This window comes from Muscardinus avellanarius, assembly GCF_963383645.1.
Source record: "Muscardinus avellanarius genome assembly, chromosome: 7".
NCBI lineage: Eukaryota > Metazoa > Chordata > Mammalia > Rodentia > Gliridae > Muscardinus > Muscardinus avellanarius.
In genome coordinates, this window is record NC_137793.1 from 113,733,016 (window position 1) to 113,755,788 (window position 22,773).

The 22,773-nt window shown below is 46.2% G+C and overlaps 1 protein-coding gene across 2 annotated transcripts in view; it reads right to left on the reverse strand.

Moving 5' to 3' along the window:
* PRRC2C (proline rich coiled-coil 2C) overlaps positions 1-22,773 on the reverse strand; it is a gene marked incomplete at both ends in the record, with an annotated part of 58,028 nt that overhangs the window by 24,562 nt on the left and 10,693 nt on the right. For both annotated transcript variants that reach the window (XM_080698610.1, XM_080698609.1), the window contains 11 exons: positions 2,682-2,767; positions 3,241-4,015; positions 4,750-4,904; positions 8,905-9,113; positions 11,083-13,323; positions 14,446-14,656; positions 16,309-16,570; positions 17,239-17,408; positions 19,001-19,604; positions 20,891-20,944; positions 21,506-21,650. In XM_080698610.1, coding sequence (XP_080554736.1) covers positions 2,682-2,767; positions 3,241-4,015; positions 4,750-4,904; positions 8,905-9,113; positions 11,083-13,323; positions 14,446-14,656; positions 16,309-16,570; positions 17,239-17,408; positions 19,001-19,604; positions 20,891-20,944; positions 21,506-21,650 — 4,912 coding nt within the window. The remainder of the gene's footprint in view (positions 1-2,681; positions 2,768-3,240; positions 4,016-4,749; positions 4,905-8,904; positions 9,114-11,082; positions 13,324-14,445; positions 14,657-16,308; positions 16,571-17,238; positions 17,409-19,000; positions 19,605-20,890; positions 20,945-21,505; positions 21,651-22,773) is intronic.

A 22,773-nucleotide genomic window follows, 5' to 3' on the forward strand; every position in this document is an offset into this window, starting at 1 on the left:
TGTTCCAATCCACCCAGCTAAAAGCTAGATACAGTTTTACAAAACAGCAAAACACACTGACTATTAGAGAACATTAGTTTTAAGACAGTATCCTTTGAGTCAGAAAATGTTTACATAAAATACATATAAGGAATGATAAGAACCATGTTTCCCTAGGGTCACCCAAGAAAAAGACCCACCAGAATCGTTTCCATCTTATGAAATACCAACTTTGCTAATTTAGTATTTCACATATGAAGAACCAACGTTCACAAAATCCCTCTACCTAGAAAATGTAAAGACATACAGGAGACAAAGAAACAGCGAGAAAAAGAGATACCATCAAATATCTAGGCTCGATGGTGAAATGTGTGAACCCCTTTATTATAAGCTTGTAGAAGAATGTCTGCAAGACAAGCCTGAGAAGCGACATAAATATACTTTCCACTGTTTTTCCTATCAGCATAAAAAAACTTGAACCTTTTGCATAAAAATTGCTAAGATTTATCATAACGCCAATTCCTACAGGCAAAAGGAAATTATGAAATGAAGGCTTTAGGTATTGACTCTAGTGAGCCTTACTATGTTTCTACAAGTTCTCCAAAGAGCTTTGGGATCAGAACGGAGGATGAGGCCCACTCCAGACCCACGGCGGAAAGCTACAGTGGCAGGTGCAGCCACGGGAAGGTTCCTTCACAACCCCTCAGTTGTATCTTCACCCACTGCCCCTTTCGTTCACCCTTTTACAGCGTAATTATAGTTGTGTGCCGCTCAGCAGAGGATGTGCTGGGCTGTGTCGTTGTGACTTCTTTTTGCTGTGCACACATGGGCTGTGCCTGCACAAGCCACATCTACTCTGAGTGTCGCTGGGCCCTGAAGGCCACCGTGGCGCCGCAGACACATCATCAGCATTTGGACCTACATGCTACAAGGCAGCCCGCTCTCCACGCTCATCCTCCCATTTTCTCTTCCACTCATTCAGACAGGTTTCGGAGGCTGTTTTCCCACGAGCAGTCTGGTTGGGGCTGTCAGCAGCCGCCATGCTAGCAGCAATGCCAGGTCAGCACCAGCAGCACTCCACGCTTCATCCGTGTTTACTCTTTCACGTGGCTTGCAGGGACTTCCTCACTGTCAGTGTTTCTCTGAGCAGGAAAGCCCCAACATCCCTGGACTCTCTCTCCTAACTACTTCCACAACTCACTCTCCCTTGGTGATCTCATCTACCCACTGCTTTGAAGACCACCCATTTGTTGATGAGTTGCAAATTCCTATCTCCAAACAAGATTATGCCTTCTGAACTACAGACTCTTATATCCAACTACCCATAGTGTTTCCACTTCCCGTGTGCAACAAATCTCAAATCGAACACGCACTGAACTGAACGCGAGTTCTCCTCTCCTCCTCTCCCTGAGCCTCCGGCGCGTGGCTTCCTGGTCTCAGCTGAGTCTGCTCTTCCTACGGCCCGGGCCATGGCTCTCTGACTCCTCTTCTGACAGCCCGTGCTTCACAAGCCAGTCTGGTCTTCAGAAACCCAGAGAACAGACCATCCTCACAACCGTGGGCACGGTGTCCCTGGCCTGTGGCGCCCTCCTCATGACTATCCCAGTAGAACCACGGAGTCAGAGCCCTCACCCCACCACGCCTCACTGCCCGTCCTCACCTCTCCCTCCCACTTCATCCCAACCACAAAGTCTCACTGTGTGCTACAAACACACCAGACGTGGTCCTGACTCATGCACGGCTTTTGTAATCGCTATTCTCTGAACTAGGAATCCACATTTTCTTTTTTTTTTCCCTTTGGCACTGGGGATGGAATCTAGTGGCTTTCTACCTCCAGGATATACTCCCAGACCTATTTTTTATATTTATTTGGAAATAGGGTCTCACTAAGTTGCTGAGAGCCTAGGTAGCTGAGGCTGGCTTTGAACCTGTCTCAGCCTCCCAAGTACTGGGATTACAAAAATGTGCCACCACGCCTGGCCACATTTTCTTAGATGTCTGAAGGGCTCACACTCCTTCAGATTTTTAAATCAAATGTCACCTAGGGCTGAGAACTTCCGTGTATGCCTGTTTGTCCCAGCTACTTGAGAGGCTGAGAGAGAATTGGCGGGAGAATTGCCGAGTTAGAGGCCGCCTGGTGAGCAACATATTAAGACCCTGTCTCAAACAACAACCACCACTACAAACCTCAAATTGACACATAAATGTTCTTCCCTCAGCAGGATCCCTGGCCAGGCACCTCCACAGCCCTGGGAACTGCTCCCATTCCCCTCACTCTCCTCGCTGCATAGCAACCACCAGGAGGAGCACTGCCTGCCACTCCCTGTCACTCCCCACGCACGCCAGGGAGCCTAGGACGATACCTTCTGCCTGGCTTCAGTCCCAGTCTTATAAGCTCACGAGTTAGAAGAAAAGTCCAGAAAACAGTAACGACACTTAGATATGTTCTGCGTCACAAGGTCTTTTTCCTCGAGACTAGAATTCAAACAAACGTTTAAGCCTAATTATACCCAAAGGTGAGAAGTGGCTTCTAAATGCAGAGGTCTAGTATCACTTGGGAACTTGTTAGAAATGTTCCAGCGCTCAATCGACTTTGGGCAGGTCTCAGCAACCTGTTTAAGAGCCTTCCGGGTGATACCCAAGCACACTGAAGTTTGAGCAATTATTTCAACACCTACCGAAGTCGTCAGGTCTGCTCCTACCTCCGGAGAAGTGGCAGATCCAAATGACGTCAGGGGCTTATTCCACGCGCTCACAGAAGGCGGTTGCGGTGGACTAATGGGACCTACTGAGAGAAGGAAGCCATAGGAAAGGTGACCATTAAACTTTGGAAGTGAATAATCTTGTCCATTTAACTCTTTCTCACACTGGTGTCTATACCACAAAACAGTGACTTTTCACATAGATTCCTACAGGCTAAAAGTCAATGCAAGCCTCTGAGTTGCATGTTATGTTTTTATCCAAAAAAACTTGTGTACAAAAAAGAAACACAGTCTCACTAGTCTTGCTAAGATGCCGAGGCTGACTTTGAACCTGCGAGCTTCCTGTCTCAGTCTCTCTCCCAAGTACTGGGATTACAAGTGTGTGCCACCATGCCTAGCTGTGGCTGAGAAGTGGAGATTTTAAGAAAGTGTTACTATTATTGTTTCCAGTTACTAAGAAAATGAGATGGTTAGAAAGAATTGAATGTGCAAATCAAACTGCAAATAAGCCTTAGCATTCCACTACCACGCTGCCTTTCACTTCCTATTACACACTCACGTTTCTTAGAGATGTCGTTCAGCACGGCGGGTGGGGCCACCTTGTTATCCCAGAATTCCGATGTAAGAGTGCCATGTGCCTGTGGGGTCTGGATGGATTTTCCTGTGGCTACGAACTCCGTGCCATCAGGCGCCTGAGCTGAAGGCGGCCTGAGAGAAGGCGGCGGCTGCTTTGGAGGTGCTGCTGAGGCCTGGAGTGGGCTCTGCACTGGCTTTTGGGTTTGCGCCTGGGTCTGGGCTGGAGCGGCGGAGGCTGCAGCTGTGGCTGGGGAGGCGGCTGCAGCAAGTGGGACTGGGGCTGTTGGGGCTGAAGCGGGAGCAGCAGAGGCTGAGATGGCGGGTACAGCTGGGGCTGAAACTGGAGCTGGAGCCAGGGCTGAAGCAAGGATGGGAATTGAGGCCGAGGCTGAGGCTGGGGCCAGCATGGGGGTTGGCGCAGGGACTGAGGCTGGAGCTGAAGAGGCGGCTATGGCTGGAGTCGAAGTGGAGGCTGGAACTGTGGCTGAGGCCGAGGTTGGGAGTGGAGCCGGGGTGGAGGCTGGAACCAGAGCTGCAGGGGCTGTGAGAACCAGGGCTGCAGTGGAGGCAGGAGCTGGCACAGTGGGCGATGTCAGAGCCGGAGCTGAGGTTGAGGCAGGGGCTGGAGCTGCTGCGGCGAGGGCTGCGGCTGGAGATGGGACTGGCTGGGCCCCCGTCACCTGTTTTCTGGCAAACCTTGGAGGAAGCTTAGAAGTCTGACTCCTTCCTTTTTCATTTGCATTCTTTTTGTTCCAGACCTTAAACAAATAGGGGCAGCCACCGTCAATGATATAGCTGAAAGACCCCCCCACGCATGCACTAACAAAACGACCTAGTGCTTAACTCAGCACTTTGACTTTTCCAAATAGGTACTCGCACAGGAAGAATTTCATGGTTACTAATGAGATTTTAAACAAAAAATATACTATACTAAGGAAGTTTGCAGGAAATTTATATGGTGGCAGTACCTGAGCTGAGCTGACAAAAGGCTACTTGGTGTCTTCATTCAACGTGTATGCCTGCTACAAAACACTAATTTGGAGCCTAGGTGGCTCTAGAGGATAAACGCACTACTATTTTACCATCAACCAACCAAATGACCTCTGAGCCTGGCTCCAAAGATTACAAGGATTATGGGTTCCATTATGCTCAATTAATTTATCTTGATTCACCTGTGCATTTAAATACACTAGGTGACAGTTGAAGCTTTTCTAGGCTAAGAACCTGTCATCTATTGGGTCACGGTGTTGGTGTTGATTTAGAAAATAAAATTAACTCTACCATGAGGCAAATAGCATGAACAGTACACTAAGTACTAAATGTACCGCTGAACAAAAGACGGTCTGCTCTAAGGTGAACGGCAAGCTATGACTTGACTTTATTAAAAACTAGTCTAAATACAGGTTAAGGTGGTTGAAAGTTAAGATGAAATCGCTTTCAACGCTGGAATAAGAAGAATCTAAGTAAGCAGCAAGCGGGGGACGAGCTGCACCTGTGCGACCTGCTCCTCCTTCTTCCTGCGCTCCTCATCCTGCAAGCGCTTCTGCTGCTTTTTGGAAACCACCTCAGTAAAGCCATCGTCATTCAAACTTGACTGGGGGTCTTCAACCACCGTGACTTCGGGATGATCGTCAATGATGACAACACCTGCACGTGTGCAGAAAGAGTATTCTGTTTCAAAAGAAAGAAATGGCTGCCCAGCAGAAAAAAATTTACAGTATACTCTATTTTCCACTCTGTGAGAACTGTGTGTTACAGTAGAGTTGGAGTAGATATGTTTATAAAAATTTTATAAGCAAGGTCTCTTAACTGTTTTGAATAATAATGCCTAACAATCAATGTTATTCTGTGACTTTACATCTGGACCTCAGATCTGCAGAGGGCTTTTTTTGGGGGGTGGGTGGGTCTGGGGATAGAATCCAGGACCATTTGACCTCTGAGCTACACCCCCTGCCCCACTTTTTATTCTTTATTTTGAAACAGGGTCTCACTAAGTTGCAGAGGGCCTCACTAAGTAGCTGAGGCTGGCTTTGAACCTGTACGATCCTCCTGTCTCTGCCTCCCAAGTACTGGGATTACAAGCGTGGGCCACCATGCCTGGCTTTGCAGAAGGCTTTAAAAATCATAGTACACCTGGGTGTGGTGGCGCACACTTGTAATCCCCATGCTTGGGAGGCAGAGACAGGAGGATCGTTCAGGTTTGAAGCCAGCCACGCTGGCCTAAGAGACCCTGTTTCCAAATAAAAAAATATAAAATAGGTCTGGGAGTGTAGCCCGGAGATAGAAGGGTTTCCAGGAACCCCAGTACCACCAAAATAAATAAATAAATAAATAAATAAATAAAATAAAAATCATAGTATTTAGCTGGGTGTGGTGGCGCACACTTGTAATCCCCACACTTGGGAGGCTGAAATGAGGATCACACAGGTTTGAAGCCAGCCTCAGCTACTGTGTGAGGCTCTCAGCAACGTAGTAAGACTGTTTCCAAATAAAATATTTTTCTGACGTGGTGTCAAACTAACCATACTTTGGCTCTTCTAAAATTATTTTATACCCTAGAGATGATAAGAAAATCTATTAAATGATATTTCGGCCGGGCGTGGTGGTGCACACTTATAATCTCTGCATTTGGAAGGCCGAGACAAGAGGATCACAGTTCACAGACAGCCTCAGTTACTTAAGTGAGGCCTTCAGCAACTTACTGAGACCTTGTTTCAAAACAAAGAATTAAAAAAAAAAAAAAAAAAAAAAAGGGCTTGTAGGTAGAATGTCCTGGGGTTCCATCCCTATTACTGGGGGGAAAAACATGCCAAATCCGTTCAGGTGATATGATTTTTACTTATAGATATAATTATACGAACAGAAAGTGGCCCATAGGCAATCTACAAATAATTCCTTTGAAATAGTTAAAAGCTTAAACTTACGGAGACTGAGAAGGAAAATGAATAAAAACTGGCCTCTTTCAAAAATTAGTCACACTTTTTCTATTAAAACTTGATTTCAAAAGAAAAAAACCCAATTAACTATTGAAAACATGATGACTTGTCTTTTAAGTCCTTTAAGAGATCTGCAACCACAAGGTGCAGCGCACGCAACTTTCAGCAAGAGGCCCCCGTGAGACTTGTGGAAGGCACCAGGCTGTGTGCTGCTGCAGATGGGGAAACACGTCGCAAGTCAACTGGCTTCAGCAGCTCCTCCTACTTGCAGTTCTGCTCTTTAGGAGGGTTTCACTTACCACAGAAAACTGTGGTCCAAATATATTAAATAAAGGGTGTATCCATTTCGAGTCACCCCCCCATGCCATCTTGGCATGGGGCTGTATTTCTATTTTCTGTATTTCTATCTTTCTTTTCTTTTCTTTTCTTTTTTGGTGGTACTGGGGTTCCTGGAAGCCCTTCTTCTTCCGGGCTACACTCCCAGACCTATTTTATATTTTTGAAACAGGGTCTCTTACGCCAGCGCGGCTGGCTTCGAACCTGCGCGATCCTCCTGTCTCTGCCTCCCAAGCGTGGAGATTACAAGCATGCGCCACCACGCCCGGCTGTATTTCTATCTTTCTAATAAACTTCTTTAAATCTTCAAAAAAATATATTAAATGGAAAACTCAGACATAAGCCATTCTGACGTCATGTCATTATGAATCACCTGAGGAAGTCTTGTGTGGGTGTGCCTCTGCATAAGTCATTCCTCTTGCCCTCAGTCATCCTGGGGGCTCACGTGTGCTGACTGCACTGCTTCACCCACTTCAAGGCTTTGCACAGATGTTTTGAAACTACATTCATATAACTGTCACTATAGCACATTATTTTAATTGCTTATCTCTCACTGCCTGGCAGATTGAATTATCTGTGGTTCAGGCCTCTGCGGGGGATCGCGGGCACACACCCAAGGTGAGGAGACTACAGGGAAGTGTGTGTGTGGCTCCCTGGTCACCACGCCACCGTTACTCTGCCAACCACCTCGCCAAGGAGCGTCTTTACTACCGATCAGAAGTTAGCCCACCAACTACACACCACTTCAGCATGCTTTCTGCTTTGTGATATTCTAGGCTAGGAGATATGGCTAACTAAAAATTTTAACAAATTAAGGTGAACAGGTAAGTTTTTGTTATCAATTCAGAAAGGTCTTACCCTGTTTATGTTTTAATCCAATAATAAAAGACTTTCAAAACTACAACTTTTATTTGGCAGTACTGGGATTGAACCCATGGGAATTCTGCCTGAGCTTAACCCCACATTATTTTTTTATTTTGAAACAGGCTCTCACAAGTTTGAAAGGGCCTTCTTAAGTTGCTTAGGCTGGTTCCAAAACCTCTATAAGAAAGAAAAAATTGGCAAATAAGTTTGGAAAGACATCTGTCTGGTTTTGTAAATTTTATGGTAATCTTAACTTACATTTAGCCCTATTAACATCTAGGCCGGCTGTCCTACAAGTTTTAACAGCATCACCAGCTGTCAGAAGCACCTCACCTTGGCTGTGACAACTAGAAGTGTTTCCAGAGATGGTCCCAAAGCACCTACAGTGCAGAGCACTCCTAGAGAGTCAGTCCTTTAAATCTTAAATCCTTAAGATTTCCAACTGAAAATCTTCAACATGCAACTAAGATCAGTTTGTTTCTTTTCCATATGAATTCTTTTTTTGCGGTACTAGGGATGTGAGCCGGGGGCATTCTACCTCCGAGCTATACCCCAGCCCTACTTTTTATTCTTTATTTTGAAACAGGGTCTCAGTGAATTGCAGAGGGCCTCGCTGATCCATACGAATTCTAAAATGGGAGTCTAGAACAGTAGCCCTCAAATCTGCCCATCCTTTGGAATCACTGGACAGAACCTGTGAAACACAGGTTGTGTGGCCCACTCCCCACAGGCGCTGGCTTAGGAGGTTCGGGAAGGGTAAGATTTGCACTTCCCATAAACCTGCAGGTGATGCCGATGGCCTGGACTGGGGCCCAATTCAGGGTTGAAGATGTACAGATAACCACTAATCAGATGGGAGAAGAGCCACCTACCCCAAGGCGGGATGACGAGACCTAGCCCTGCGTTCCTCTCACCACCTTCTGATCTTGAGGAGTCTGTTTCACTCAGGGTTTCCAGCCTCAGTTGCCTACGCATGACCGGCAAGCAGTGCACGTGGACGTGTACTAGGATGTACTCCTAGCTATTCCTCAGCCAGTATCTTCTGCTTGTGCCATCGTTCGCACTTAATACTCGACAGCTCCACGGCTTTCCTAAAGCATCTTCCACAGCAGCGCTGTCTCCCATCCCATTACTGATCACTAGACACCAGCTGTGCCAAGGCCACAGCCCACAGAGCTTGGCATTTCTTTCCGTTTGTTTCTCCATAAGTAGAACCCACACAAGATATTACGCATCTTCACTGAGTTTTCTCACACCTCTTGAGCAAGCTAAGGTGAGTTAATCCATTTTCGTTTTAAAAAAGAGCAGTGAAGCCCTGTTGGATTATCTTTTTAACAAAACATTTTATTAAGCACTGAAAACTATGCTGAAAGTTGGCACTATTCAGGTGAATCAGTGTTTCAGAATCTGCCCCTCTCTACCTTACTGTCTCTTTCCTTCTTGGAGGACTTCTCCGTAGCATCTACTTAAACTTACGAGGTAAAGAGCAAAGGAAGGGAACCCATCCGTACTTGCGTAATTGTTGAGATCAAACTGCGACAAGGCATCCACTTTCTCTTTGGGTTTCTTGGGGCCGGGCTTGGTGTCTTCTCTTTTTTTCCCAGCAGTCTCCTTGGCACTCTTTTGTCCTGTGCCATTAGGGACTCCGTCCTGGTGATGCGCAGTGCTGGCACTGACAGGGTCAATACCAGCTGTGCCCGTAGACTGGTCGTCAAATGGTCTACAAAATAATTTTAATAGTAATTCGAGATATTACTACCTTCGCGTAGTCAAACAAAAACTGAGCTTCCCAAAAATGTCTTCCCAGCAATTAAATTCTGAAGGCTTTTACTGTGTTCAACTGTACATGATTACAAATGACCTACGTAACACTATTTATAGCAGTAGATTTCTATTATCAGGTCCACAGTATTTACAACTAGATTCTTTTCCAAAGTGGGCAATGCATAAAAATAAAAAATTAAAAAAGCATTCTATAAACTATTAGATCGATACGATGTAAACATATTTAAAAAAAATCTTTGCTAGTCGGGCGTGGTGACTATCTTGTAATCCCTGCACTTGGGAGGCTGAGACAGGAGGATCGCACAGTTTCAAAGCCAGCCTCAGCTACTTAGTGAGACCCTGTTTCCAAATAAAATAGAATATAGGTCTGGGAGTACTGGGAGTATAACCCAGAGGCAGAAAGCCTCTGGGTTCCACCCCCAGTACCACCAAAAAAAAAAAAACAACAAAAAACTTTGCTGGGCATGTTGGCACACACCTGTAACTCCAGTATTTGGGAGGCTAAGACAGGAGAACTGTAAGTTTGAGATCAGCGCCAGCAACTTAACGAGATCATTTCAAAATAAATCAAAAGGGCTGAAGGTATAACTCAGTGGTAAAGTGCCCCAGTGTTTAATCCAAGTACCAAAAACAAAACAGAACAAACCTAACGCAAAAATTCAACTTTGAATATTATCATTTGAAATTCAAATAGTTCTGTTATGCTCACGTAATTATTCTGTTCAGGACTTTTCTTATCCTGGTCTCATGGGCTTTTAAAAGGCTGTTCACATTATGCAGGTACTCAGCAAACACAACTGGTCATGTAATCTTCCTTTTTTTTCCCCGCCCTATTTTTTATTCTTTATTTTGAAACCAGGTCTCACTAAGTTGCGGAGTGCCTCATTAAGTACCTGAGGCTGTAAACCATGATCCTCTGGTCTCAGCCTCCTGAATGTGTGCCATCATGCCCGGCTTCTTTATTTTTGAAACAGGGCCTCACCAAATAGCCAAGGCCAGCCACAAACCTGAAATCCTCCTATTTCAGCCTCCCAAGTACTGGGATTACAAGCATGCGCCACCAAACCTGGTTTCCCTGGAACCATTCTAACTTATCTAGAAGGTAAAGGATTCTTCCTTGACAGTGTGGTAACACGAAATGCTAAATATGGCTAACTAAAAAATTCAGATTGATACAATACTGCCTAAATGAATTCTTATCAGAGTAGGCTGCAAAGCTGGAAATATCATTTTAAACTGGGGCACAGTATAATAATGGCTGCTTGCTGTGGAAGTGTCAAGTTAAGCGCATCACAAGCATCATCGAGTAATCTTCACACGTTCTTATGAATAGCATTACTTTCTTCCCATTTTACTGGTAAGGAAGCAACTTGAAAGAAAGCACCAAAGCCTAAAGTGAACCCCAAACACCCCGAATCTTAATTTCTACTTAACAGGGTCTTACTAAATGGCCGAGAGCCTTGCTAATATGATGAAGGGTGACCTGGAATCTGCTATCCTCTTCTCTCAGCCTCCCAAGTACTGGGATTACAAGCATGTGCTACCCCGCCTGGCTAAATAATTGCTACTTTATAATGCTTCCGAATGCTAAAATCAATACTAATACACTATAACCAATATTTCCTTTTATTTGCCTGGTGCTAGGGAGTGAAGCCAGGGGCATTCTACCTCTGAGCTACACCTCTAGTCCTTTTTTATTTTTATTTTGAAACAGGGTCTCGCTATATTTGATGAGTCTTAGCACTCGCTAGGGTTGTCCTCGAACTCCAATCTTCCTGGGCTCTTGGCGAGCACAATGCTCGGGCCTTTTATCGAGACTGGCTCTTTGCATTACTCAAGCAAGATTTCTCCTTTGGCGACTTTAGAGATGCGAAAGCATGGCTGTATTGGACAGAAGCACTCACCCTCTCTTCCCGCTCTTCGATGGCGGGCCACTTCTCCTCTCATTCCTAGGACCTGAGAAATTCCTCCCGGGCTTGGGCGGGCCGCCGTTGCCGCGCCGGCTCTGGCGGTCAGCACCGGGCCGCTGGCTGGAGAAGCTCCTCTTGGCTGCCTCCCTCTTGGGAGGCAGGGCGTGCTCGCCAGCCTTCGCAGCTGGCTGCGCACTTGGATCCACGTTTTTTTTTTCGTCCCTCTCTCTCCTCTCGTTGAAATCACTGCTCTCTGAAGCAGTTTCCCATTCTTCATTTGCCTGATCTGAAGAGTTCTGATTAGATAAATCCGGTGTCTTATTCCCAGAAACATCCCCGGCTGTGCTACCCGGCTCCTGAGCCACAGCACTGACTGTGCCATTGGCGGGCACCGGCGCCTCGCTGGGCTTGGAAGCCGCCTCCCTCTCCCTCAGCCTCCGGAACCGAGGCGGCTTATCCTGCCGGGGTGGACGGGTTGGGCGTTGCCTTCGAGGCCTCTCTCTAGCTGGGTCAAATTTTCGCTCAAATTTTGGAGGCCGTTTATCTGCCGGCACAGGAATAAACGGCTCGTGTCTTCTCGGTGGCTCGCCAGCTTCTGGCTTGGGCGCCTCCACCTGCCGTGGGCTCCACTGATTGTCCCGGTAAGCGGGTCTTCGCAAGGTGGTAGGTCGGGTGGGCCGGCCTCCGGGATCCCGGCCGCCTCGCCTGAAAGTGCCCCCGCGGCCGCGCCTCGTCGGCTCTCCTTTTGGCAGGAAGCCGGGTTTCAATTTCTCATCATCCCTGACGTAGGGCTTTTCTAGTGGCCTGCTCTCTGCTCTGACGTGACTTTCAGGCTTGAAAGACGCCGCCGGGGGCTTGGCGGCCCTCCTGTGTTCGGGCCGCTCCTCTCTCTTGGGCAGCCTGCCTTTGCTGGAACTTTCTTTGTCGCTTGCACTTTCGTGGACTTCGCTGTCGGTGTCAGTCTCCGAGCCCCGCTGGCGTCGTCTTTTGGGGATGACTTCAAAATCAGAGCTCTCACTTGGCGTCTCGCTCTCCTCCCGCTGTCTGAGAGGGCCCACGGGCACGTGCTCGGACCTGGGCTTGGTGTCCCTGTACTGAGGGTAATCTCGCGCGTGCCCCCTGCCGCCCCGGCCACGCCCCCCATACGAGCCTCTGTAGCTTCGGCCTCTGGAGTAGTACTCGCCCCGGCCTCGACCTCTGTACCCTTGGTCTGGAAACCAATCCCTGTCTCTAGCTTCCTTCCAGTAGGTCCTGGTGGGTAAGGTGGATTCTTTCCTAACTGCGGGCCGCGAGTCTGGCCGCGGCCTCTCTGCACTGATGTCTTTGCTCACAACTTTCTCAGGCGGCTTTTCTTCTTTGGCGGCTGGGGCTGTTGCGGGGACGCTTTGTGGGCTGACAGCTTTAACTGCAGGCTCTACCTGAACACTGCTCACAGCGTCCAAAGGCTTCTCTGCGTCCAGAGAGGGCTTTTGAGCCGAAGCTGTGGTCTCTTGGGAGGGGGTTTTCTCTGGTTCTGGCTGTGCGGGGGCTGGGACTGACTGTGGCTGAACTGGAGCTGGAGGCGGCGGCGTTAGGTCTTTCTTTTCTGTCTTTTCAGGTCTGACAACCTTTTCGGTGACCTTTTCTCCCTCTTTCTCCTTCCTCTGCTCCCGCTCCTCTTTCATGTCTCGAAGCACAGGTTTTTTAATGGGGCCCGATCTCCTCACAGGTCTGTCGGCACCGTCTTCCCTCCGGCCGGCGCTCGGCCTGGGGCCCCAGCGCGTCTCTGATTTTGCCTTGTACACCTTCTCAATTCTGGCTCCTTCGGAGGACCGCAGGAAGGCGTCCTTTCTCGGCTTGTCCTCTGGCCTTTCTGCTGGCTCTTTGGAGTCGCTGCATCGGCCGGGCACTTTAGGAATGCTCATGGCCTGCTCACTTCTTTGCTCCTCTGGCTTCTGAGTATGGTTAGAGCCATGGGAAACACTTCTCTTCCGGGCCGGCTGACTTTCCAGAGCCGAAACCCGCTCTTCTGGAGGGCTGGGTAAGACCTTCTGACCAGGCATTTCAAAACAAGCAGGCTGCTTGCTCGTCTCAGTCTGATGAGGTCTAATGTCCTCCACAGATCTACTTAAAAACCTCTGCACTTCCGGCTCACTCGGTTCTCTGACCACGTCTGCTTTAGGCGGGGGCTCCACCTGATCGTGCTCTACAGGGTATGCAGGAGGTACTTGTTCCTGGTCCGCTGCAGCGCTGGGCCTGTGGGGACGAGAGGCAAAGGTGTGACCATGGGTGACCATGGGCGACCTTAATCAAAGAGCATCTTCATCTCTCTAAAGTTTAGCCCACCACTACTCACAACAGCCAAAGGGATGCAGTGTAAATGTTTAACCCCAGCTAAGCAGATAATGTGGTAAACACATAAAACAGAACACTACTCAGAGATGAAAAAGAAAACACCCTCATAAACTACAATGGATGAACCTCTGAGCTAGTCAGGACAAGTAGTGCAGGACTCCACTCATAGCAGGTATCTATAGTAATCAAACCCCTCAAAGCACAAAGCAGAAGAAGAGTGGCGCCAGGGGCCGAGGGTGGGAAAACACGGCGACGGGGTTTCAAGGTATAAAGTTCCAGTCATGCAAAAGGACGGATTTCTCCAGCTCCGCTGCACAATGCTGTGTTTACGTGTAACATTCCCAACCCTTTTCATTGGTGCATTGTAGTCAGACATCTTAATAGAGTACAAGATTAGATCTAATGTTATGTAGGGTTTTTAAGCCACAATTAAAAATCAAGGAAAAAAATGTTTAGACCATACTGTTATGGACTTCGAATACATTAAAAAGAAAAGTTTTCTTCTACGATGAAAGACTACTATTTTATCTCTGTTAATTAAAATAATTATAAAAATAAGCCCCACATAAGAACAAATGTTCTAATGATATTGCTATGGACTGTTAAAAGTCCCTACCATTGCCTGCCATTTCAAAGTAACCTTTTAAGTTAGCATTTCTTCTTATCTAGGTCTTTAAATTTGCCATAATGATAAAGTCTCAGCACTTTAGCCAGACTACATAAGCATGATAGATACGTTTAAATTTCTTCAACTCTCATCTACAATAAAGACTTACCAATTCTTAACATCAAATGCTAAGTTCCAATATTTAATTCAGTGCACAGGACTAATTTATACAGTGCCCTAATCTGTACAGAAACAACAGAAACAGAAAACCTGCCCAAAGATGAAAAGCAGCTAAATAGGAAACGAGCTGCACGGTGCAGCCCCGAACCAGAACGGTCTTCAGGGACACGCTGCACTTCTCTTCCCAACACAGCATGCATTCTGCCGGTCTCTGCATGCAGCAGGGTATTCATTACCTTCCATCCTCAGGCTCTTCGGCGGCCTTGGAGGCTGCGGCTGGCTGCGGCTCGGCATGGGGGTAGGGGTCTGACCCCCACATCGCGCGAGGCTCGGGAAGGGAGATGGTGTGGTCTCTCGAGGACCGAGCGAGGCGCTCGAACGACTCGGAGCTGCTCGGAGGCCCTTCCATCTGGTCTCTTCGCATCAGTGGCTTAGGAGGGATCATTCCTGCAAGAGAAGGTCAGAAGAGACCCAAATCACAAAAAGACATAGAACAATTACCATGTGGAATCCTCTATACAGTACAGCTATAATGCAACAAAAAAGATGGAAATAATATGAATGCTATTCTGTGAAAAGATTTAATTATTGCTTTTAAAAGAGATTTCATTAGGAATTAAGAAGCAATACAAATAAAATCACAATAGCAGCCTATTTTACTTTATTTTTTGTTGGTACTGGGGATTGAACCCAGGGGCATTCTACCTCTGAGCTAACCTAACCCCTCAGCCCTATTTTTTATTCGCTATTTTGAAACAGGGTCTCATGAAGCTGCAGAGGCCTCACTAAGTAGAAGAGCCTGGCCATGAACTTGCAATCCTCCTGTCTTAACCTCCCAAGTACTGGGATTACAAGCATGTGCCACCATACTTTGACCTATTTACTTTAAACTAAAAAAGTTACATATTACACCTACAAAATAAGATATCAATCATTGTATTTCCAAGCACATTAATACAAACACCATGAGAATTACATCAACAGCGATAAATTTTCAGGGAAAACTGTTTCTTATGAAAATTCCACTAACCTAGCTTAATTAATAGCCTTTTCTTTGGGGAAGAGAATGTTACCAGGGATTGAACCTAGGGGCATTCTGCCTCTGAGCTATCCCACCAGCCCTTTGTATTTCTTATTTTGAAACAGGGCCATGCTAAGTTCCTAAGGGTCTCACAAAGCTGCTTAGTCCTGTGACTCTCCTGTCTCGGCCCTCCAAGGACTAGGATTACAGGAATGCACTACTGTACCCAGCTACTTTAATATTCTACAAAACATGCTGCCTAAATTTCAAAATATCAGTGTAAATGTAACTATCAAGATGTGATCTCTGCTTAGCCTACCACCCCAAAATGTTCCTCAATACCAACGTGTGTGTACTCAGGATTAAGCCCAGGGGCATTCTATCTTAGAACTACACCCCCAGCCCTTGTAGCTCGGAGGTAGAATAATGCCCCTGGGTTCCATCCCCAGACCTGCAAAAACAAAAACAAAACAAAACAAAAAAACACACCACACCCCCGGCCCTTTAAATTTCCTCATTTTGTTTTGAAATAGGGCTTTGCTAGGATGCTGAGAATCTCACTATGTTGCCGAGACTGTCCTTCAACCTGTGATCTGTCTCAGCCTTCCAAGTACAGGGATTATAGGCGCTCACCACTATTCTTGGCTTTTAAATACCATTTTGATAATAGATTATCTAGATTTACTGTAATGGATTCCATAAATGACTAATTTATCTGCTTTTCTACAAATAAATTCATGTTTGGGTGATAAATGTTGAAGAGAATTAGGCAGTATGTATATGTAAATGAACAAAATCCAAATGCTCAAATAGTTGAAAAAACAATGTAACCAGAAACAGCTATTAATAACCTAAATAATCACTTCAAAGGTTTTAAAATAAAATTTACAAAAGGTAAAAGAATTAGTAGTCTGGTTGTGACAAACAGGTGGTTCAAGTGACTGGTATTTAGTCTGAGCTGAAAAAAATATAATTAAAGTCTGCAAGTCCTATTTAATTTGAACTAGATTAAAGAAATCCCCCCAAATCTTTGATTTCACCAAACTGCCAAGGAGCCAGCCTCGGGCTGTCTGCTCACCGGGGTGGATGGGTGGGATGTCCATGGCAGGCCTCCCGGGCATCATCCGAGGATCCATGTAGGACTGCATCATGAGCCAGCGGGGGTCGAAGCCCACGGAGGCCAGGTGTGGGGGGTGTGGCTGCATGGGCTGGTACAGTGGCCTGTGCGGGGGCGGGGGTGGGGGCGGGGGCACGGTGGTGCTGGAGGGCTGCGAGGGGACCGGCTGCGGAAGGACGCCCTGTTGCTGCTGCTGCTGCTGCTGCTGCTGCCGCTGCTGCTGCTGCTTCATCTGCTCCTAGAAAAGCAGATTGCTCACAAATTCAGCCTGCAGGTCCACATGACAAATTAGTACAACCAAGCCTATCAGAAAATAATAATGGCCTGTTCTGAACCCTTCAGGGAAAAGTCAACAGTGAAAGTTGACAAAACAATCCAGGCCCGGTGGTACACGCCTCTAATACAGTGCCTGGGAGGCTGAGACAGGAGGACTGCATTTGAGACCAGCCTCTGCAACTTAGCAAGGCCCTCCTCAACGTACTGAAACCTTGTTTTGAAACAAAAAATAAAAAATCCACATAGGGCTGGAAGTGTAGCTCGGTTGTAGAATGCTCTTAGGTTCAATCCCTAGTACACACCCCCGAAAACAATAAAACAACCCCCCCAAAAACTTGACGAGACCAGAGAAGTTAAGCATTTTGCTCTGTGCCTGACTTGAGCATTAAATCACTGGCTCATTATATGACAGAATATGCTTTCTAGAAGTGGAAGATAGTACCTAGGAAGATGAAGGAGGTCACAAAAGAACCTCCACTTAACAACTCTTGAGTATTCAGGGAAATTTGTGCCTCATTTATTTTTAGGTTTTGTGTCCAATTATTCTCTCACGCTACCGAACAATAAAATGAGCCCTTTAGCCCTATGCCCAGGGTAAAATGTTCCTCATATTACCTGCTGCCGCTGGAAACGTGGTGGCAAGGACTTCTGGAACTGCTTGAAGTAGCCAGGCAGCACAGCAGGTCGCGGCTGAGACCCTGGCTCTGGTTCTGTCTCATGTGTCACTTGAGGGGCCTCCTTCTCACTGCGACTGCTGTCTGGTCTAGCGAGCACTGGCTCTTCCTCTGTCCAAAAAAGGGCAAATTATACCATTAAATCCATGACCCTGTGCTATCATGAAATGATCGGACTGAGGTATAATAAAGCTCAACGAGGAAAAACACATTCACACTCAAAGCCATTTGCTTTCACCAAGCTGGATTCTTTAGACCGAAGCTGCCACCTCCTCCATCCCAAAGGAAACCAGCCACAATCACACCCTCCTGGAGCAAGCCATCCTAGACACTACAAACCACCTTTATTAACATATCCTTTTCTTACAACTAGGGAAAAGTTTAAAATAAAATTAATTGTGCTTTTCATGTCAATATCAAGTTTCTGTAGATGGGTTGATATGAATAAAATTTATGAAATGTGATTTGCCATCTTAACAGAACTGATGACCAATATGGGCTTTATCAGGTAAAAAAGAAAATCTGCGATGAAACAGTCTTTCAAAATATTTTTTTTCCATTGTTGGGGATTGAACCCAAGGCCTTGTGCATACTCAGCAAGCACTCTACCACTATTTTTTTGGTGGGGAAGGGGACAGAGGTTGACCCTAGGGGCACTCTATCTTCAGACTACAACCCTAAAATCTTAAAATTTTCAAATAGTCTTGCTAAGTTGCTGAGAACCTAATGCTGAGACTGGCCTTGAAACCTATGATTTTCCTGTGCCAGCCTCCCAAGTACTGGGATTACAGGGGCACATCACTATGCCCAATTCCTTACTTTATATATTTTTATAAGGTTCATTTAGATATACCTTTGAAAGTAACCCTGAGCCAGGCATGGTGGCAGATGTTTATAATCCCAGCACTTGGGAGGCTGAGACAGGAGGATCACAGGTTTTTGTCTAGCCTTAGCTACTTGTGAGGCCCTCCACATCTTAGTAAGACCTGGTTTCAAAATAAAGAATAAAAATAGGGCTGGGGGTGTGGCTTGGAGGTAGAATGCCCCTGGTTTCAATCCCCAGTGCCACACACAAAGTAGCTCTGAATATAAACAAAAATTTAAAAAACAAATTCTTGCAATTTTAAGGAATAGGGTCTTTTAGAAAATAAGAACCATGATAAGCTATTCCTATTTTAACTCAAGTTGTTCATTAGGAAGGAATTTTACTATAAGTTAGCCAAGATTTTATACTTTATTTAAATTCCATTAGTCTTTAAGCTAGTTTAGGAAAAAAAGCCTAACAAGAAGTGTAAGTACTGCAGGAAATTACAAATAAATTACAGTCTAATGGCATTATGAAATACTTCATGGAAGCTTGTATATTTAAACTGGTAGGAAAGACATACAAAATTACCAACAAGGATAGTCTTTTAACCCACATTATCTCACTAAAGTCTACTCCAGTGTAGATTTGGAGGTATGAATTATGGAATTTTGTTTAGTTAAATGTCTGGAAAGTGAGAAAACAACTGTAAACCAGTATGTTATTATGAAGCCAATAAAATTCTACCAACAAAACAAACGGAACCTTATCTAGTAAGTCTAAGGAATACTTCAGAGATACTATAAAACCCTTTCACTTTGATCACGACATTAAAAGCGCACAAGAGCCCTGTGCCCAGCAGGCAGGCCCTGTGCAGTGGCCGGAGGCGGCACCCTACCTGTGGCGCTCCTGCTCTCACTCTCCTGGTGCGCGGCCACGGGCTCCGGAACGGGCTCTCTGGGTTCGGCCTTTTCCTCCACTCTCTCCCTCTCCTTCTCCAGCTCTTTGCTCTTCTGCAGTTCTGTCTCCTTTTCCCTCTGTTGTTCCAGCTCCCTCTCCTTTTCTTGCTTTTGTTCCTTGTCCATCTCGTTCTGTCTCTCCTGCTCCTTCTCCAGCTCCCTCTCCTTCTGCCGCTCCCGCTCTTGTTCTTTTTCTTTCTCGAGCTCCTTCTCTCTCTCCTCTCTCTCCTTCTCTCTCTCCCTCTCCCTCTCCCGCTCGCGCTCCCTCTCCCGCTCCCTGATTTCCTCTGGAGATGGCTGCTTCTCCACTATGCCCAGCTTCTCGTTCAGCCGCTTGAGCTTCTCTGCACAGGCTGCCTTCCTCTGCTCCTCCATCCTCCGCTCTTCCTCCTCGCGGCGCTTGCGAGCGCGCTCCACTGCTGCGGAGATCTCGGACTGCTGCCTTCTTCTTTGCTTCCATATTTCATCTTCATCAGGCACTTGCTGCTTGGGAGGAAAAGGGCCTGGTCTTCCAGGTGCTGCCTGTCTATCTGGAGGCGGATGCTGAAACGCAAATTATCAGATGAATAAGACAATGGCTTTCAACCAACTCTGGGTATCAAGGCATGGAGAGGTGAGGGGAAAAAAGAGAAGGTTCTGCTAAAGCACAAGCATGAAAATGAAAATAAACAAGAGGGAAAATATTAAGTCCAGAGAACTCACCAAATTAAGACAATTACAAGTAATTAGGTCACCAAATACTGTGTACCTGCCCACTGTGCCAGACATTACTGCTCACTCAGTATTTGTTAAATGAGATAAAGAGCACAATGAATCTGAAAGGCTACACTTAGAAACAAAGGAATTTAGATTCAGTGCATTAGCGGCACAGATATGATGTCAGAGAAGGCCCAAAACGCCCACAATGGCAGCAAGCGAGCCCTGAGAAGAGGAAGGTCCGACAATAGGAAAAAGGCAGGGGCAAAGAAGCCGAGACAAAGCTGGGTGCAGAATCTTGAAGACGGAGAAGTTAAAACGATCTCGGAGACGGCCTGAGCAGAGAAGCGAGCGACAACGCAAAGGCCGCCAGCGGCCGGGGCGAGGGGGAGACCACAGGAGCAGCAGCGCGGCCCGGACCTCACCGTTCAGAGGTCCAGGCTCACTGCCGACTCCTGAAGTCAGGGTAGAGTGTTCAAGTGCCATCAACACACCTGCGGTCACAGCACATGGCACATGTGCCTCAGGAAAGTCAGAGGTAAGCCCAAGGGTCTAAGAGGCCCAAAGGAATACAGCGAGGAAAACAAAATACCATGACCTCCTAGAAGGACATTTTTAAAAAAGCAGGTTAAGCGGGAGGAATGAGCTACGTCAGTGCTATTAGGGGATGAAGGAAGACGAAGGCGCGGCTGACTCTGAGAGTAACAGTTTCAGAGGTACTATGGAGGACGAAAGCTCACCTGCAGAGGGTTTACAAATGAACAGCTTGAAAAAGTAAGTATACGTGATGTACTCAAAGAAATTTGCTGTGACTGAGAACAGGGAAACAGGGTAGACAGAACAGAAGAAACCAGGGAATAAAAGGGTTATTCTTAGTAGCAAGGCCAGTGAGGAGGATTCAGAGCACGAAGGCACTGAAATGATAAAAGCAGACAGCTGCCTGCTAGGTACTTCCCGAGAGAAATTAGGAGGATGCTTCTCAGCTAAGAATGCAGATGGCAAAGAGGGAAAGGTGCAAGAGTTTCAGGGTATAAAGTTGATAACTGCTTCATCAGAGCTATAAACTATAGTACCTTTGCACCAAAACCAAACACAAACGGAAGCATAAGAGCCAACATGCAGTTAGCATTTACCTGCTGTGCAAGCAACTTTGGAGGTGGGGGCAGGTGTGCAGATGGCCCACGTTCCTGTTATAAAGTAAAACAAAAACAAAAAGATGAAGTAGAAAATAACACACTAGGTGTTGTGGGCCCCAACTGTAATCTTAGTACTTGGGAGGCTGAAACAGGAGGATCACGGGTTCAAGGGCAGCTTCAGCAATGTAAGGAAAGACTATTTCGAAATAACAAATGCTGGGGGTATATCTGGAGTTTGAAAGCCCCTGGGTTCAAACAAACAAACAAACGGGACCTACTTTTTTTTATTGCTCAATTCTTCTATTTTCTCAATGAGACAACACTGCTAAGAACAAGCCCACCTATCCTTTTCTCTTCTTGATAAAAGCACATCACTCACGATAGCATTATTCTCAAAAGAATAATTCTACCTATTTCATAAGGTTAGATTCTCAGATGCACTTTGAAACAGTGGAACTATAGCACAGTACTTCTGGATCTTGACCCTTGACCCCCCCAGACCTGGCTGCACGGCGGTCCTCCCACCCCCACCCCCCAGACCTGGCTGCACGGCGGTCCTTCCCCCCCCCCCCAGACCTGGCTGCACGGCGGTCCTTCCCTCCCCCACCAGACCTGGCTGCACGGCGGTCCTTTCCCATAGGGGCCTTTTGCTGCCGATGGCTGAGCAGGTGCCTGAGAAGATGACTTAGTGCTGCCAACCTCTTCTGTTTCTTTTCGACTTTCAGTGTTTTCAGAGGCTTTTGAACCTTGATCCTCACTGAACAAACAAAATGCAAAGGAAAGAAAGTGAGGTAGAAAGACTGTATCAGAAGTTTATTTTTCTCTATATCAAAAAATGATTTCTGAATGGTTTCAAGGAGAAAAATATATAAAGGAGTGAAATGGGTTTGTGACATGTTACCGATGGTAACCATCTCATTCAATAAATATGTACCACGTGTCCACAACGGGCTGGAGGCTGGGCTCATCAGACTACCAACACGGCAGAAAGGACAAACAGTAGTTGCCAATATGGAAGATGGACCTGACACAAGGAACTATTCACCTATAATTTTGGTCTCTGCAACAAAGTCTCAGCCAAATGCAACTAAGTAATATCGGACATAGCAGAAATTACATTCTAATGTATTGATGTGAACTAGGTGTGGTGGTACACATTTTAATCCTAGGATTTGGGAGGCTTAGACAGGAGAGTCTTGGTTCGAGGACAGCCGCAGCCGCAGAAACTTAGTGAGGCCCTCTGTAGCTCAGTGAGACCCCGTTTCAAAATAAAGAATAAAAAATAGGGCTGGGGGTGTAGCTCAGAGGTCGAATGCCCCTGGGTTCCATCTCCAGCACTGCAAAAATAAATAAAATAATTATCGATTTAATAAAAAAGGATCAATTGTTCTACAGTAGGTTTAAAAAAATCTCAATAAACCATGGTCTCTCGGTGGCCATGAAGCTACAGTGCATCCCAATGCCACAGTGAGGAATTACTCCAACAAGTACACGCGACACCTGAGTATCTGAAAAGCCCCGCTCTTACAGCCATGCGTTCCTGACTATGGTGCGCCTATATTCTAGAAAAAGAGATGAAAAGCTTCTCTTTCCTAAGGCCCTAATTCTGCTAACCAAGTATTTTTTTGAAATCAAGCACTTCAAGCTTTGTCATTGTAAATCAAAGGACTGTTTTCCAATTTTGTAAATATGGAACAGGTGAAGAATGAACAATTTAAAAAGATATTAACACCACTCTTAAAATACTTTTTTTGTGGTACTGGGGATCGAACCCAGGGTCATTCTACCTTCAAGCTACACCCCAGGCCTATTTTATTCTTATTTTGAAACAGGGTCTCACTAAGTTGCGGAGGGCCTCAGTAGCTGAGGTTGGCCGCAAA